The 15362-nt window shown below is 41.7% G+C and overlaps 2 protein-coding genes across 2 annotated transcripts; both read left to right on the plus strand.

Annotated features, from left to right (window-relative positions):
• Positions 1-4633: 4633 nt before the first annotated feature.
• Positions 4634-6654, plus strand: LOC110115038 (disease resistance protein SUMM2). The gene has a single exon (XM_020848141.2). It carries the CDS (start codon positions 4672-4674, stop codon positions 6577-6579), a length of 1908 nt encoding a protein of 635 aa, XP_020703800.1. The 5' UTR covers positions 4634-4671; the 3' UTR covers positions 6580-6654.
• Positions 6655-8369: 1715 nt separating this feature from the next.
• On the plus strand, positions 8370-10984 carry LOC110115035. Its single transcript, XM_020848137.1, has 2 exons — positions 8370-9485; positions 9548-10984. Exons 1-2 carry the CDS (start codon positions 8370-8372, stop codon positions 10982-10984), a joined length of 2553 nt encoding a protein of 850 aa, XP_020703796.1.
• The last annotated feature ends 4378 nt before the right edge of the window (positions 10985-15362 follow it).

Here is a 15362-nt window from a genome sequence, read left to right on the forward strand (position 1 = left end):
GAGAGAGATGGTGGTTCGTGGAGCAACGTCGTCAGGCGGTCCTCAGGTGGTGGTCTGGCAGAAACGCGGACGATTGTTGAGGAGGAAGGACAAGTAAAAGCCATCTCCGTTCTCTCTCTTTTTCTTAGCTTAGGATCCCCTTTTAAGAGACTAGGGAGCTCTATTTAGATTTTCTGAGAGTGGCATTGACACGTAAATAGGTGAGAGATCAAGGGTAAATGGGGAGTGGTTGGTGAACCGGCCGATGTTGAATCCCTTGAATCATGCACCGTTCTTTAGAGCATTTGAGAAAACTTAATGATGTGCGGAATTTGCGATCTTGGGCTCGTTGATTTGTTTGTCGAGCCTCTCGATTCATATAAGGATGTTATGTTTAAAAATGCGTTTGCTAATCAATTTGTGGTTTGAACCTTCCAAACAGCGCTTCGGGTCCTTGATTTGGACCCATTTGGGCTCGTAAATTGATCGAATTTGGTGTCGTTGGCGTTTGTATTTCGAGACGGCTCAGTTCAACTGTAAGTTTTGCTGAAAATCGGAGTTTAGATTGTTTGCAAAGTCATGACATTCCAAATGGTGGGGGACTAAACAATCATTGTTTTTTTTTTTTTTTTTGGGTTTCGCTGATGCCACAGAGGAGGGGGGGGGGGGGGGGGGGGGGGGCGGCACGTGCCCCCTCATGCCCCCCTTTCATGTGGTTTAAATCGATGCAAAGCGAAGAACCTTACCAGGGCTTGACGTCAGAGAAAAAAGAACGAATTGATCTTGTAGGATTCCCAAGAAATTCTTCGAACATCGGCCCTCACAATTCCGTCTCCATCTACCAAAACTACCAGAAATGTTTCAAAAAAGGTAATAAATTGGTATTTTTGATATAAATCCAATTGGTTTAATTCTCTATGGTGTAACAAAATATCTCCCATTTCCAACTCGAATAGCCGCTCCCTCATGCCCCCCTTAAATCCGTCACTCCCGTAAAAAATCCTATTCGTCCTATTCTGCGATTAAATTCAAAAATTAATATTATAACTCTATTTGGAAGTTTGGTGATTAGGTCCATCCTATTTGATGGTTTGGTTGCTCGTGCTTCACAATACACATCATGGTAAGTGGTCCACCATCCACCTTATCCGCAGCCGAGCCGCTCGTCAAGTAAATGAACCGAGCATCTACTGGATCGTACTCGTGCTTGATAATCCAATGAGCTCGAGCATGAGCTCAAAACTCAAAAAACTTGACTCGCCAGCTCGTTAACGAGTCAAATTCAAACCGACTCATGAGTCGGCTTACTCATTTGCACCCCTCCCATTGATGGGCAATTTAATTGTCACGCGGTGCAAAGTGCCAGCACATGGCTGTTCCTTATAGCGGAAGTTGGATAGCCTTTGGGGTCATATATAAGTCCCCATTTAATTTCATGTCATTTCATGCATCTCCTTCCTTCTAGTTTCTCTCTAACTTTTTTATTTTCTCCTAAGCTGTATTTGTGATATAAATTATTTGGCTTAGGTGCAATGGCTGAAGTAAGCAGGATGCAAAGCCGAAGACGGTCAGGTGAAACATCACATGCTCTCCCTACACAAAGATCTGCTCCTCTAGAGTTACGTCATAGTATTGCTTCTCTACAAGGCACACATAGAGCAATTTACCTAGACATTGTAAGTATTATGATCTTTTTTTCTTTCGAAGATGCTTTTACATGTAGCACTAAATCTAATATTCTTGATCGTAGGGTACTATATTGGAGGCAGCTTCACACCTCTTTATTCTTAGGTAGTGGTGCGTTACATAGCCCACAATTTATTGAGGGGCTATGACTAGCTGAGTTGGAATGTCTAAAGCACTTATCAGCATATAAAATTTGACCATCACCTAAATACATGGTTTTTTTTTTTATTGGAGTGTGTGTCGTCGGCCTACCATTTATTGGCAAAAATGTTATGGGACATGATAGAAGATGGTATGCTTGACTAGATTGTTGTGATGAATTGTTGGGCCAATAACTAAAGGAATTTGTACACATGCTGTTGACATATACTCTATCTTTCGGATGTGATGGACTTTATCTCAGACATGCTTACCTTTGTGATGGCCAATTTAATAAGCATTTTTTTATTGTAGCACATCAATCTGGTATGTTCGACCACTGGAATTCTTTGGCACGAACTTGCCTGAAATTGTCAACTCACCATTATATCTTAGTATCAAATGAGGAATATTATTGTTCATTTTAATTTGATTTCTGTTGAAAATTATTAGTAAAGTGATATAGTCAAATCATCTATAAGGATAAATTTTTACATAAATTTTGCAAAATCAGGATGCATAGTATATATCCAATTTGCGAAGCAAATTAATAATTATAAAATCTATTCAACTAAATATTTATTAAAAATACCAACCAAATTTCTTCTCAGAAAAATAAAACACTTTGTAATGTTGTCGGTGAAAACATATTAATTTTGCATGACTACTCTAATTCACAATAGTTTTATAAGCACTAGAAAAATAAAGCCATACTATAATTCACATAAGTAGGGGTGTTAAAATTTGACACGACACGAAAACTCAAACCGGAATTTTCGGGTTAGACCCGACCCGTTTTTAAAACGGGTCGGGTTCGGGTCCTCCGGGTCGGGTCAACCCGGCAACCCGCCGGGTCGGGTTCGGGTTCGCATTTCTGACCCGTTTACCTATTCGGGTCGGGTTAGGGTCGACCCGTTTGAACCCGGGTCAGTTTCGAGTCTGACCCGAACCCGACCCGTGACCCGAAATTGACACCCCTACACATAGGTATATAGTGAGTAATGTCAAAGAATTATAGCTTATGATCAATGAATTTATTATAGATTGACAATCTATCTTTTATTAATAAAATTAAATTATAAGATAAAAAGAAAGATTATTTTGATGGAACTATGAATTTAAATTTTCTCTCGAATTACAATAACATGGTATTTAGAACTACATATTTAATGTTTTTTAATCATATTATTCAATAAAATAACTAATAATCTAAATCAATAATTATTTTCTTAAAAGTGATTTCTTGATATATGTGGAAATTATATTTTAATTATTGTATAATACTTCTTTGGCACTTAGACTTTGCATATAATACTAAAATAGCGCATATACTTTACTTATTATATTATTGGAGTTAGAAATATCCCCTCTATATGAATATTTCAAAAGATTAAAATATTTGTAATTTATGAAGAAATTATTACGTGCAGAGTGCACATAGCTTTACATTTGATTTCAATGAAATTGTGATATCTGAATTTGTATACAGTGTGTACAAGCTTGTATATACTGTGTATAAATTTGTATGTTATGATTTCATTGGAGTTCGGACGAAGAGCTACACCCATACGTACTCCACACATAATAATTTCTCGTAATTTATATACATTCTATTGAACTTATGAGAAGGGTCTACTCATGATTTTAACTTTTAATATGCATCTCTGAAAAAATCTCACAGTATTATAAATTCTGAAGAGTTTAAAATAGAAAATGGAAAATTAGGGACTTTTTAATTTCCAGAATGACCGAATTGACTCCAAAGTCTTGCGGGGAAGTTTCGCTTTGTGCTCACCTGCAGCGGTTGCAGGGAAGTTTCCCTTTCTCTGACCTTTATAGAATACAATAAAATTCAGTGTAACCTTTGTGAAAGTTGAGCTAACCTACCCCAATTATTTGCCAGTCCTCTCAGCTTGCTCCGCCATTTACTCCCTGTCTTCATCTTTCTCTCCAACTAAGGTCTCTTCTTCCCTTGCAATCTACTAAGCTAGTCTCTCCATGTCCATCAACGTCCAGTTCGATCCACTCCAATTCCTGGCCGAGAATTGGGCAGACCTATTACGGCAAGTGGGATATCTCGGTGATCCCGGACCCAGAATTACTCAGCTGAACGAAGCCATGAACCATCTCCGATGCAAGTTCGAGGACATCAAAACCAGAATCAGCTCCGCCGAGCGGCGCGGCGAAACGCCGACTCGTGAAGTTCAGAATTGGTTAAGCAAGGAAGCCCTCATTAACGAAAAGGTCTCCAAAATCAAAACAGACCATGAAAATGGCATCTTTCGTTGGTACATCAACCGCCGTGCGGAGCAATGCCTCGCTGAAGTCAGGGCGTTGGTTAATGACTCCGAATTTGCCAACGTTGCAACCAGGCTACCGCCAAATGGAGTGCAAGAAGTCCCCGCCGAGCTGCCGCCGGCCAATCCTACAATGGTCTCCTACCTCTCCCAACTCCAAGATTTTCTCCAAGACGACGGATCCCGAATCTTCGGCATCTGGGGCATGGGCGGCGTGGGAAAGACCACTCTTTTGCACCGCCTCAACAACGAGTTGCTCTGTTCATCAGAAGCAGGGGGAGCTCCGCCGATGTTCGACCACGTTATCTGGGCCGTGGCATCCAAGGACTACAAGCTTGAGAAGCTCCAGCACGACATCTCAAACTGGCTTCATCTAACGTTGCACAAAGATAGAACCCAGCAAGCGATGGAGATCTGGGACTTTTTAAAAAACAAGAGCTTTCTTTTACTCCTCGATGACCTCTGGCAACAGGTAAAGTTAGCAGATTTAGGTATCCCCCAGCTTATCTGAAACGAAACTAAGAAGCAGAAAGTGGTGTTCACCACACGGCTTGAAGGTGTTTGTGGGCAGATGCAAGCTTGGCGCATGATGAAGGTTGAGTGTCTAAACGAAGAAGAAGCATGGTGGCTTTTTCAAGACAAAGTCGGAGAGCAGACTCTCCAAGCGCACGCGATGATTCCACAGCTTGCACAAGTAGTGGCTAAAGAGTGCGACGGGCTTCCGCTCGCTCTTGCGGTCATCGGCTACGCGATGAGCACGAAGAAAACACCAAGGGAGTGGCGGAACGCCATTACCCTGCTTAAGAAGTCTCGACCATATGGAATCCAAGGCATGGGTGACAATATTCTTTCCAAGCTAAAGTTCAGCTACGACAATTTGGCTGATAAAATTCTCCGCGAGTGCTTCCTGCTCTGTTCTCTGTGGCCGGAAGATCACTCAATTTCTAAAACCGAACTCATCGAATGCTGGATGGGGCATGGGTTGGTCGACGAACAAGAGTTCGACAACATCAACGAAGCTTACGACAGTGGCCACGCGCTAATCGGTGGGTTGCAAGCTGCGTGCCTCCTCGAACTAGGGCATAACAAAGATAGAGAGGTGAAGATGCATGACGTGGTAAGAGATCTTGCTCTCTGGATTGCGTCAGATTGTGGTGAGAGACAAAACAGATTCATTGTTATTTCCGACGTAACTTCTTCCAAGGATTCACAGGGAGCGGCAGAAAAGATGTCGCTTGTTGGAAGCGATGTCAGTGACACATCCAGCCTTTCGTCCAACTGTTTAAAGCTGAAAACGTTGATGCTACAGGGAAGCATGTCCTTTAAGTCAATTATGAAAGGATTCTTTCAAGGGACTCCTGCTTTGACTTATCTCGACCTTTCTTGCACGGCTATAAACGAACTTCCTCAGGAAATTGGTCTGCTTCGTAATCTTCGATACCTCAATATCTCCTTCACAAATATTAAATCGCTTCCAATGCAGCTCAGTGAACTCCGCAAGCTCAGATTCCTGCTCTTAAGGGATCTGGAAAGAATAGTCATTCCTAGAGATCTGCTAAGGAAGCTTATGATGTTGTCCATGATCGACATGACTAATACTGAGTGCAATAACTGGGATGAGCTCTCACAGCTGCGTGGATGTGTGAAAGGCGTGGGGATCGTTTTACAGAGCATTGAAGATCTACACAAATTTGCCAAGTTCCAAAATGTACTGACTTGGCGGCTGGAGCTGAGGAAACTGGTGGGATTCAATAAGACACTACAGCTTCTCTCGCCTTTTCAGCTAGGGAGCCGCTGCATTCGTTTCAGTATCCAGATGCTAAAGATTGCATATTGCGAGAGCTTAAAGATGGTGTCGATGGCATGTGACGGTGGCGGCGATATGTGTTCGCTCTCGAGACTGGAGGAAATACAGCTTAGGAGCTTGCCAGAGCTAAAGAATATTTTTTGGAGAAGAGTTTGTCCTGCTGGAGTGCTGCCTAGTCTAACTGTACTGACAATTTCTGATTGCCACAACTTGAGAGATCTCTCATGGGTGATCCGATTACCGAGCTTGGAAGATCTCACTGTGTACCGTTGCAGTCAAATGAAGCAAATAGTCAATGTTGTTAATGAAATTGGTCTCGGTGGTGTGGAGGAGAATGACGTTGGGTCCGCCAGTGGGACGTTCCCAAGTCTTAGGAGGCTCTATTTGAGGGATTTGAGAAGCTTGAGAGATTTTGGAGGATCATTTAGGTTCGCTTCATTGGAAATCATGCATGTGATTAATTGTCTGGAGCTGAAGGCGCTGCCGTTTGGGAAGGAGATCGCTGTAAGGAAGCTGAAAGAGATTTGGGGTGACAGACAGTGGTGGGAAAATTTAGATATGAAAGACGATGATAGGGCTACACTTCTACCTTATCTAAAAGCTAGGGCAGAACTCTGTACTGCTGAGCGGGAGCTATTGCCTCCCCGGAAAAAATTAAAACGATCAGCATAGTAATAGTTATTAGTAATCCACCCCCCAAGTTGTCTCTCCAAAAATTAAAAAGTATATTGGCCTCTCATTTTTTTATCAGATTATGTTAAATTTTTCTAATACTAACAATTAAGTATGTGAAAAATGATTATGCTCACTTGCCTCCTGAGAACTATGGATGGTTCTGTATTGAAAGTGCAATTATCCGGTGGAGGTGGCTTCACACTTACGTCCACTGTCCTTTAAAAAATATCCATAAAGGCTATACATTTTCAATTATTTTATAGTTTCACGTTTGCAGGTAATAATTTCTAGTTTCCAAGAAGGTATAATAAATCTTTGTGATCTGTTAAAATTTTTATGAGGATCTCGAAAACTCTTAAAATTATTTAGTAAAATTATTTAATACTTAAATTTTATTATTTACTAAAGTTGACCTCATTATTAACTTTGCCTCTCTTGTTCATGGTACTCAAAACTAATAGGCAATGAAGTTCTATGAAAGATAATATCTATGAGTGGCCTCTGAATACCCATTCTCAATAACAAATAAGAGTTGGGGAAGATCCATTGAATATGACTGACAATTAGATGATGGGTTCTACGATATGAGATAGTTGAGAAAGAAGAAGACGTCTATAAGTTGCGATGAGCTTTCATCACGGAGGAGCGATGTAGAAGTGCGTCAATAGGACCAATTGTTGGTGAAGAAGTATTGACCAAAGTCTTTAAAGATAATTATTAGTTTTTCTAATTTAAAGATTTAAATATTTTGTGCAAAATTTAGATGTAAAATGTATAATTTTTTAAAATGTTATGTAATAAAATCTCTCTATTTCATAGACTTTTATAATGTATATCTCATATTGTTGATAGAAAGTAACATTAATCAAATTGATAATGTGATTGTTTCTGTATTTATTGGTAAATAAGGAACCATCACTATTAGGATACCAAAAATGTTCATCATGATAATTCTTGTCATAATTGTTCCCACCATCATGTTTAGTAAATGGGCTCGAGTTCAAGTTTGATCAGGCTCGACACGTGAGCTCACAAGCTAGTTTGAATAATTATTAATATTTTTAAATAATTTTATTTTATTTATTAAATTTAAATATTTAAAAATAATAATAATAAATATTTAAAATATTTAATAATATAAAAGTAAATTTATATTTAATTTTAAAATAAAAACCTCTCTTTTCTCTGTTTCAGGTTTTTGTTTTCCTGTGTCTGGAATTTCTGCAGGTCTTGGGAGCATCAGGTGGTATCAGAGCCATTGAATCCAGAATGAAAGGATGACGGAGCGGGGCAAAGAACCGGCTGCCGACGACGATCGGAGCTTCGAAACGCTATGGGCAAACCAGACAGCCATCTTGCGCCAACTGGAGACGTTGTCTGCGGATGTGCAACGTCTTTCTCTGACACTGCACCGAGAGTTAAATCTCAATCGGGCAGCTGAAGCAAATTGTCTTCCTCGCCGGGGACAGACACCGCCAACTGTTCGCGGTGGCCGGCGTGGTGCGGGTTTCGATCGACCACGGCGTCGACTTCCCATTCCTGTACAAGGATTATCCGATTCCGACGAAGATTTCGAAGAACCTCCAGAAAGAGGCGGGAGCGAATCTGAGGAGGAGGAGACAAATTTTGATCAAGCGGGAGATCACTTCCATCGCAAACGACGTCCAGCACAGCGTCAGCACCAAGCATAATTTAAGGTCAAGGTAGACATTCCATTTTTTGATGGCCATTTACACATCAAGGATTACTTAGATTGGGAGAAAGCCGTTGAGAATTTTTTTGACTACATGGATATTGAGCCGACCAAGCAGGTCAAATATGTCGCCTGCAGATTGAGGAGTGGAGCGAGTGCGTGGTGGACTCAATTACTGCAAATGCGGCAAAGGGAGGGAAAAGGCCCAGTCCGTAGCTGGGTACGGATGAGGCAGCTACTTCGAGCACAATTCCTACCGACCGATTTTGAACAAATCCTATATATGAAGTATCAGCAGTGTGTGCAAGGCAATCGGTCAGTAAGTGAGTACACGGAAGAGTTTCATCGATTAAGCGCTCGAAACAATCTCAATGAGTCCATGAACCAGCTGGTAGCCAGATATATCGGGGGACTTAAATATAGTATTCAAGACCGGCTGGAATTAAATGCGATCTGGTCACTGTCGCAAGCCATCAATTTCGCTTTAAGGGCAGAGATACAACTAAGCCGCACATCCAGATCAACATTCACTCGAAGACCAACTCCTGATCCAGTGGCCGAAGCTTCAAGGGGGAGCTCCCTTCAATTCCAAAATATAGGCAGTGGCTCACTGTTGCCAACGCCTTCACAGTCCAAGCAGCCAGCCACTGTTTCATCAATTGCGGATGCCAAAGCACAGCCCAAAGCCAAAGCTCCTCAGCAGAATAATCCCTATGCGAAGCCTGGCACTCTAAAATGTTTCCGTTGTTTTCAGCCGGGTCATAAGTCGAACGAATGTCCTCAGCGACAACAACTGCAACTATTGGAAAATGAAGAAGGAGAACACTCGCTAGAGCCTGATGAGCAGGGGGATCGTGATGTAGACGAACTGGAGGGTGATGACGGTGAACCAGTAATCTGTGTTATTGAAAAACTGCTAATCGCTCCTAAGCATCAAAACACTTCTCAACGCCACGCAATTTTTAAAACCCGATGTACCATAGCCGGAAAAGTATGTGATCTGCTTGTGGACAGCGGCTGTACCGAAAACATGATTTCCCGATCAGTAGTTCAGGCATTGCAGTTGAAAACAACAAAGAATCCCCAACCTTATAAAATTAGTTGGGTCAAGAAAGGAATTGATATTCCAGTTTCTGAAATGTGCCAAGTTACTTTTTCTATAGGCCGCTTGTACGTATGCGATGTCCTCTGTGACGTTTTAGACATGGATGTTTGTCACCTGATCTTAGGCAGACCATGGCAGTTTGATTCGGGCGCCATTTACGACGGCAGGGCCAATCATACTCACTTGAGTGGAAAGGTAGACGACTCAAGTTGCTTCCAGGCGTCCGTGAAAACAAGCCTTCTGCTGCTGCTGCTGGTCAATCTACTTCTGCGGCAATGCAGTTAGTCTCAGGACCCAATCTACTCCTCACTTGGAAGGAGGCTGATCCGTTGTGGGCAGTGGTTATCACCGAACCGTTTGTTCCAAACTCCCTAGAACTTCCTGGGGAGGTACAGAAATTACTGCAGGAGTTTCAGGACGTCTGTCCTAGTGAGTTACCGGACACTCTGCCACCCCTCAGCAATATTCAACACCAGATAGACCTTGTACCTGGAGCGGTCTTACCAAATCTGCCCCACTACAGATTGAATCCCAGGGAACAGCAAGTATTGCAAACCATTATTGAAGACCTCCTGAAGAAGCAGCTTATCCAGTCCAGTATCAGCCCATGTGCTGTTCCAGCACTGTTGGTACCCAAGAAAAATGGTGAATGGCGTTTATGCGTTGATAGTAGAGCCATAAACAAGATCACCGTAAAATACAGATTTCCAGTGCCTCGGATCGACGAACTGTTAGATGAATTGGAAGGCGCTAGTATTTTCTCAAAGCTGGACTTGCGTAGTGGTTATCATCAGATCAGAATTCGTCCAGGCGACGAATGGAAGACAGCTTTTAAGACAGGATCCGGTTTGTATGAATGGCGCGTCATGCCTTTCGGCCTTTGCAACGCTCCCTCCACGTTTATGAGAATGATGCAAGACATTCTCAAGCCGGTTTGGGGAAAATTCTGTATTGCTTACTTTGACGACATCCTAGTTTACAGTGATACGTTGCTGCAGCATGTTGATCACCTCAAACAGCTCTTCGTTATCTTAAGGGACAATCGGTTGTTTCTCAACTTACCGAAATGCGAGTTCGCTACCTCTCAGGCACATTTTTTGGGCTTCGTGGTGTCCAAAACCGGAGTTCAAATGAACCCCGATAAGGTCGCAGCAATACAAAATTGGCCAACTCCCCAGTCTTTTTTTGAGGTGCGTAGTTTTCATGGGTTAGCGAATTTTTATCGCAAATTTATTAAGGGCTTCAGTGTGATAATGAGCCCTATAACGGATTGTCTTAAATCCAAAAACTTCGTCTGGGGAGAACAACAACAACATAGCTTCACTGCCATTAAGGAGGCGCTCACGTCTGCCCCGGTTCTAAGACTACCTAGCTTCGACAAGCTTTTTATGGTAGAAACTGATGCCTCTTCGATCGGTATTGGAGCTGTTTTGTCGCAGGAGGGTAGACCCGTGGCTTACCTCAGTGAAAAACTTTGCCCGTCTCGTCAACGCTGGTCGGCCTATGAACAAGAGCTGTATGCACTGGTTCGCGCTTTGAAGCAGTGGGAACACTACCTCCTACACCAGGAGTTCATTTTGTGCACCGACAACAAGGCCCTTTAGTTTATAAACAGTCAAAAGCACGTGAATAGGATGCATGCTCGCTGGGTGGCTTTTCTTCAAAGATTTTCATTTGTTCTGAAACATCAAGCTGGACAAGACAACAAGGTTGCAGATGCTCTTAGTCGAAAGGTCTTACTTGTCAACCAGCTTCAAACTGAGTTTTCGGGATTGGCTTGCCTTAAAGAACTCTACACAACTGACCGAGACTTCTCTGAAGTTTGGGCCAAATGCCAACAAAAGGAAATTGTCCCCTGCTACTCAATTAAGCATGGTTTCCTTTTTTACAATGGACTGCTATGTGTCCCGCTCTCCTCCTGGAGACAGCACTTCATCCGTGAAGTGCACTGTGGCGCCCTGGCTGCTCACTTGGGAAAGGATAAATCCTTAGCGCAAATGAAATGCCGTTTCTTCTGGCCACGCCTCCGACGGGATGTGTTTCGTTTTGTCGAACGCTGCGCCGTGTGTCAAAGCTACAAGGGAGGTGCCCAAAATACAGGCCTTTATACTCCTCTACCGGTACCGGATTCAATTTGGGAGGACCTTAGTCTTGATTTTGTTCTCGGTTTACCCCGCACGTCTAAAGGAAATGATTCTATCATGGTGGTGGTCGACCGTTTTTCGAAGATGGCTCACTTCATCGCCTGTAAGAAAACTTCCAACGCCCTTTATGTAGCTCATCTTTTTTTTCACCAGATTGTACGATTACATGGCATCCCACGAAGTCTGACGTCCGATCGGGATGTCAAGTTCATAAGCCACTTTTGGCGGGAACTTTGGAAGAGGTTGGGTACTGATTTGCGCCTTAGCTCGGCTTACCACCCTCAATCGGACGGACAAACCGAAGTAGTGAATCGTACTTTGGGAAGCATGCTCCGTTGCTTGGTACAAGACCACCCAAGACAGTGGGAAGAGGTCCTTAGTATTGCTGAATTTGCTTTCAATTCTTCAGTAAATCGCTCTACTGGTAAGCCACCCTTCCACATAGTCTATACCAAACCTCCTAACCTTGTTGTGGATGTAGCGGTGTTACCGAAGTTCAAGTCAGGATCCGCTGCCAATTTCTCCAATCAGTACACCACCATGCTCACTGACGTGCATACACAACTTGAGAAAGCCAATTCCAAATACAAGGAAGCAGCCGATCGCCACCGCAGACAAACATTGTTCAATATAGGCGACCTTGTCATGGTTCGCATGCGCCGTGAACGTTTTCCTCCGGGTACATACAACAAACTCAGCCGTCGCAAGATTGGTCCTATTCCCATCATTGCAAAAATCAATGATAATGCATATACGGTTGAGCTACCAGCCGGCCATAACACAGCCCCAACTTTCAACGTCTCTGATATATGGCTGTACCATCCACCGGATTCTTCTCCGATCACAGTCAGCTCGTCAGAGTCGAGCTCTTCGTCGGCCGGGGAGGACTGATGCAGTGCTTAACGTAGACCGCCGACGTAGTGGAACGCCTCAGCAGGCCACACGTTCCCTAGTACCAATTCCGTTATTATAGTACAATACTGCTTTTTAGTTGCTCTACTATAATTAGTAATTTCCTTTTACTATTATCTGAATTTTCATATGGTAGCTAAATACATATAGGAGAAACGTCTGTATTCAGGTAGCTTTTGATAATTCCCCAAGAAGAACTTCGAGAAAAAAAATGATTAAAATGAGAAAAAATATATAAATAAACAGAGAAATATAAGTTAAAAAAAGGATTAAGATGACCTTCCCCTCATCGATGAATAGAGAGATAAAAAATGTGAGATAGTAAAATAAAATTTTAAGATGCACATAAATATGTCATATTTTTTATCTCCCTTGCCTTAGCCGATTCATTCTCCCGACTGCGACTTCATATCTCCATTCCACGATCATCCGCACCGAATCAGTCATACCTGATGCTGAAGCCACCATCTCGACGCCAAATCCACCTTGCTGATGCAGAATCCATCCATCCTGATGCCGAATCCACCAACCTCAACGCCGCTCCCCGCAGAAATTCGAGAAGGAAGCCTCCAGCGGAGGAAGTAGGCTTGAGGGTCCGGAGAGTTTGCGGGTAGCCGGTTGTGGCCGAGGGAGAATGATGCAGTGCTTAACGTAGACCGCCGACGTAGTGGAACGCCTCAGCAGGCCACACGTTCCCTAGTACCAATTCCGTTATTATAGTACAATACTGCTTTTTAGTTGCTCTACTATAATTAGTAATTTCCTTTTACTATTATCTGAATTTTCATATGGTAGCTAAATACATATAGGAGAAACGTCTGTATTCAGGTAGCTTTTGATAATTCCCCAAGAAGAACTTCGTTCTACCATTTCCTCTTCTTCTCTTAACGGGAGGTGAACCTCTCTTTTCTCTGTTTCAGGTTTTTGTTTTCCTGTGTCTGGAATTTCTGCAGGTCTTGGGAGCATCAGGTGGTATCAGAGCCATTGAATCCAGAATGAAAGGATGACGGAGCGGGGCAAAGAACCGGCTGCCGACGACGATCGTCTCTCTCCTACTGTGATAATTATTTCACTGCCGACATGAAAAGAAAAATAAAAAATCTCACAGTATTATAAATGCTGAAGAGTTTAAAATAGAAAATGGAAAATTTTGGACTTTTTAATTTCCAGAATGATCCAATTGACTCCAAAGTCTTGCAGGGAAGTTTCGCTTTGTGCTCACCACCAAGCTGTTGCAGGGAAGTTTCCCTTTCTCTGACCTTTATGTAGTGGAAGATAGAATACCATAAAATTCAATGTAACCTTTGTTTTTTTTGGGGGAAAATTGAGAGCTTAGTCCATTTTCATTGATATGATATAAAATTACAAGTGTAAACTATAAAAGAACCAAAAAGAGGTGCAATGGCATCAGCAAAAAGGTTTCAAAAACCTACAAGGAACAAAACGACCGCCAAAAAATCATTCAAAACCCCTACAAAAAAATGCAATCACACAAAAAACCCTATAAAAACCAGCCTCCAATAATTCAGGAACATAAACATAGGGATATTATCTCCCACGCGGGCTAAGGGATTGTCGGAGCTCTAACAACCTGGTTGCAGTAGACCCCCATATTGCCATCCAAGGGAGAAACAAGGCAGCCCAGTCATCCTTGCCCAAAATAATCTGAGTAATTGTTACTGTTCGACTTAAATTCTAGATTGTTTAATATTTTTATTCTCTATTTATTTAATAAAATGTCCATTTTTCTACTTAAATTTTACATCATTTAATGATATTGAAAGATGAATTAACAAATGTTGATTTGACTAATAAAATCAAATCATAAAAAAAAAAGATTAATTTAATGAAACCATGAATTATAATCTTCTCCCCAATCACGAAGGTCCCCTCCCCATGAAATTTCGAAAGGCTTATATATAGTTAATTTTGTGTGTCTTCTAAGAACTTATGATCAGAAAGGGTTATTTATAGTTGTAACTTTTGAAGTGCATCTTTCAAAGCCCACATAATTAAGTGACTATACATAAGGCATATGATGGATAATATTTGAGCCACCTATGTAAGTCATTCATTAATGTAATGTGAATGAATCTTATTTTGTGTGTATTAGTTTGGTAATATTTTTTAACATAATTGATTGTATATGATTATTGCTTATTCAAATGTATTAGAGAACGATAAACAAAAAAAAAATCACAATATGCACACGAATAAGAGATTTACGTGAAAAATTAAAATATGAGAAAAACTACGGGGGAGAAGGGAGAACAACTTCATTATAAAGAAGAGACAGAGTACATACAACCTACAAATCCTAAGCCCTTAACAATATATTTATAGGGTAAAAATAGGGGCATCGAAAAAAAAGCAAGCAAAATTTCAAAAAAATCCTTACAACTAAAATTTGTTCCACCCTGCCAGGGGGAGCTGCCCCCTTGGACCCACAACATATTTGCGAAGCATACGACAGTTAAGGGCATGAACAAACAGAGGTCGAGCCAAATTTGAGGCAATTCCAACAAAATACTTTATTGTAATTAAGTTAAGTAATATAATTAGTTTATTACCCATTTTTAAAGTTTACTATTATTTTACCATAACATATCCATAAGCTAAATTTAACACTATGATTATAATCTTACATTTTTCTAAAATATGGCTTACCACATTATCTTTATGAGGCATAGACTAAGAGTCTATTAGGGGTGTCAACATTTGACACGACACAAAAATCCGACTCGGAAAATCCAGGTTGAACCCGACCCGATTTCAAAACGGGTCGGGTTCGGGTTCCATAAATTGACCAGTTTAAAAAATGGGTCGGGTTCGGGTTGACCCGACAGGTTGCCAGGTCAACCCGCGAACCCGTTTAATTCGAAAAATTTCGAATCCCGCCTCTGCCCGCGCTGCCTGCCGCGCGCTG

Source organism: Dendrobium catenatum, unplaced genomic scaffold (genome assembly GCF_001605985.2).
Source record: "Dendrobium catenatum unplaced genomic scaffold, ASM160598v2 fragScaff_scaffold_1510, whole genome shotgun sequence".
NCBI lineage: Eukaryota > Viridiplantae > Streptophyta > Magnoliopsida > Asparagales > Orchidaceae > Dendrobium > Dendrobium catenatum.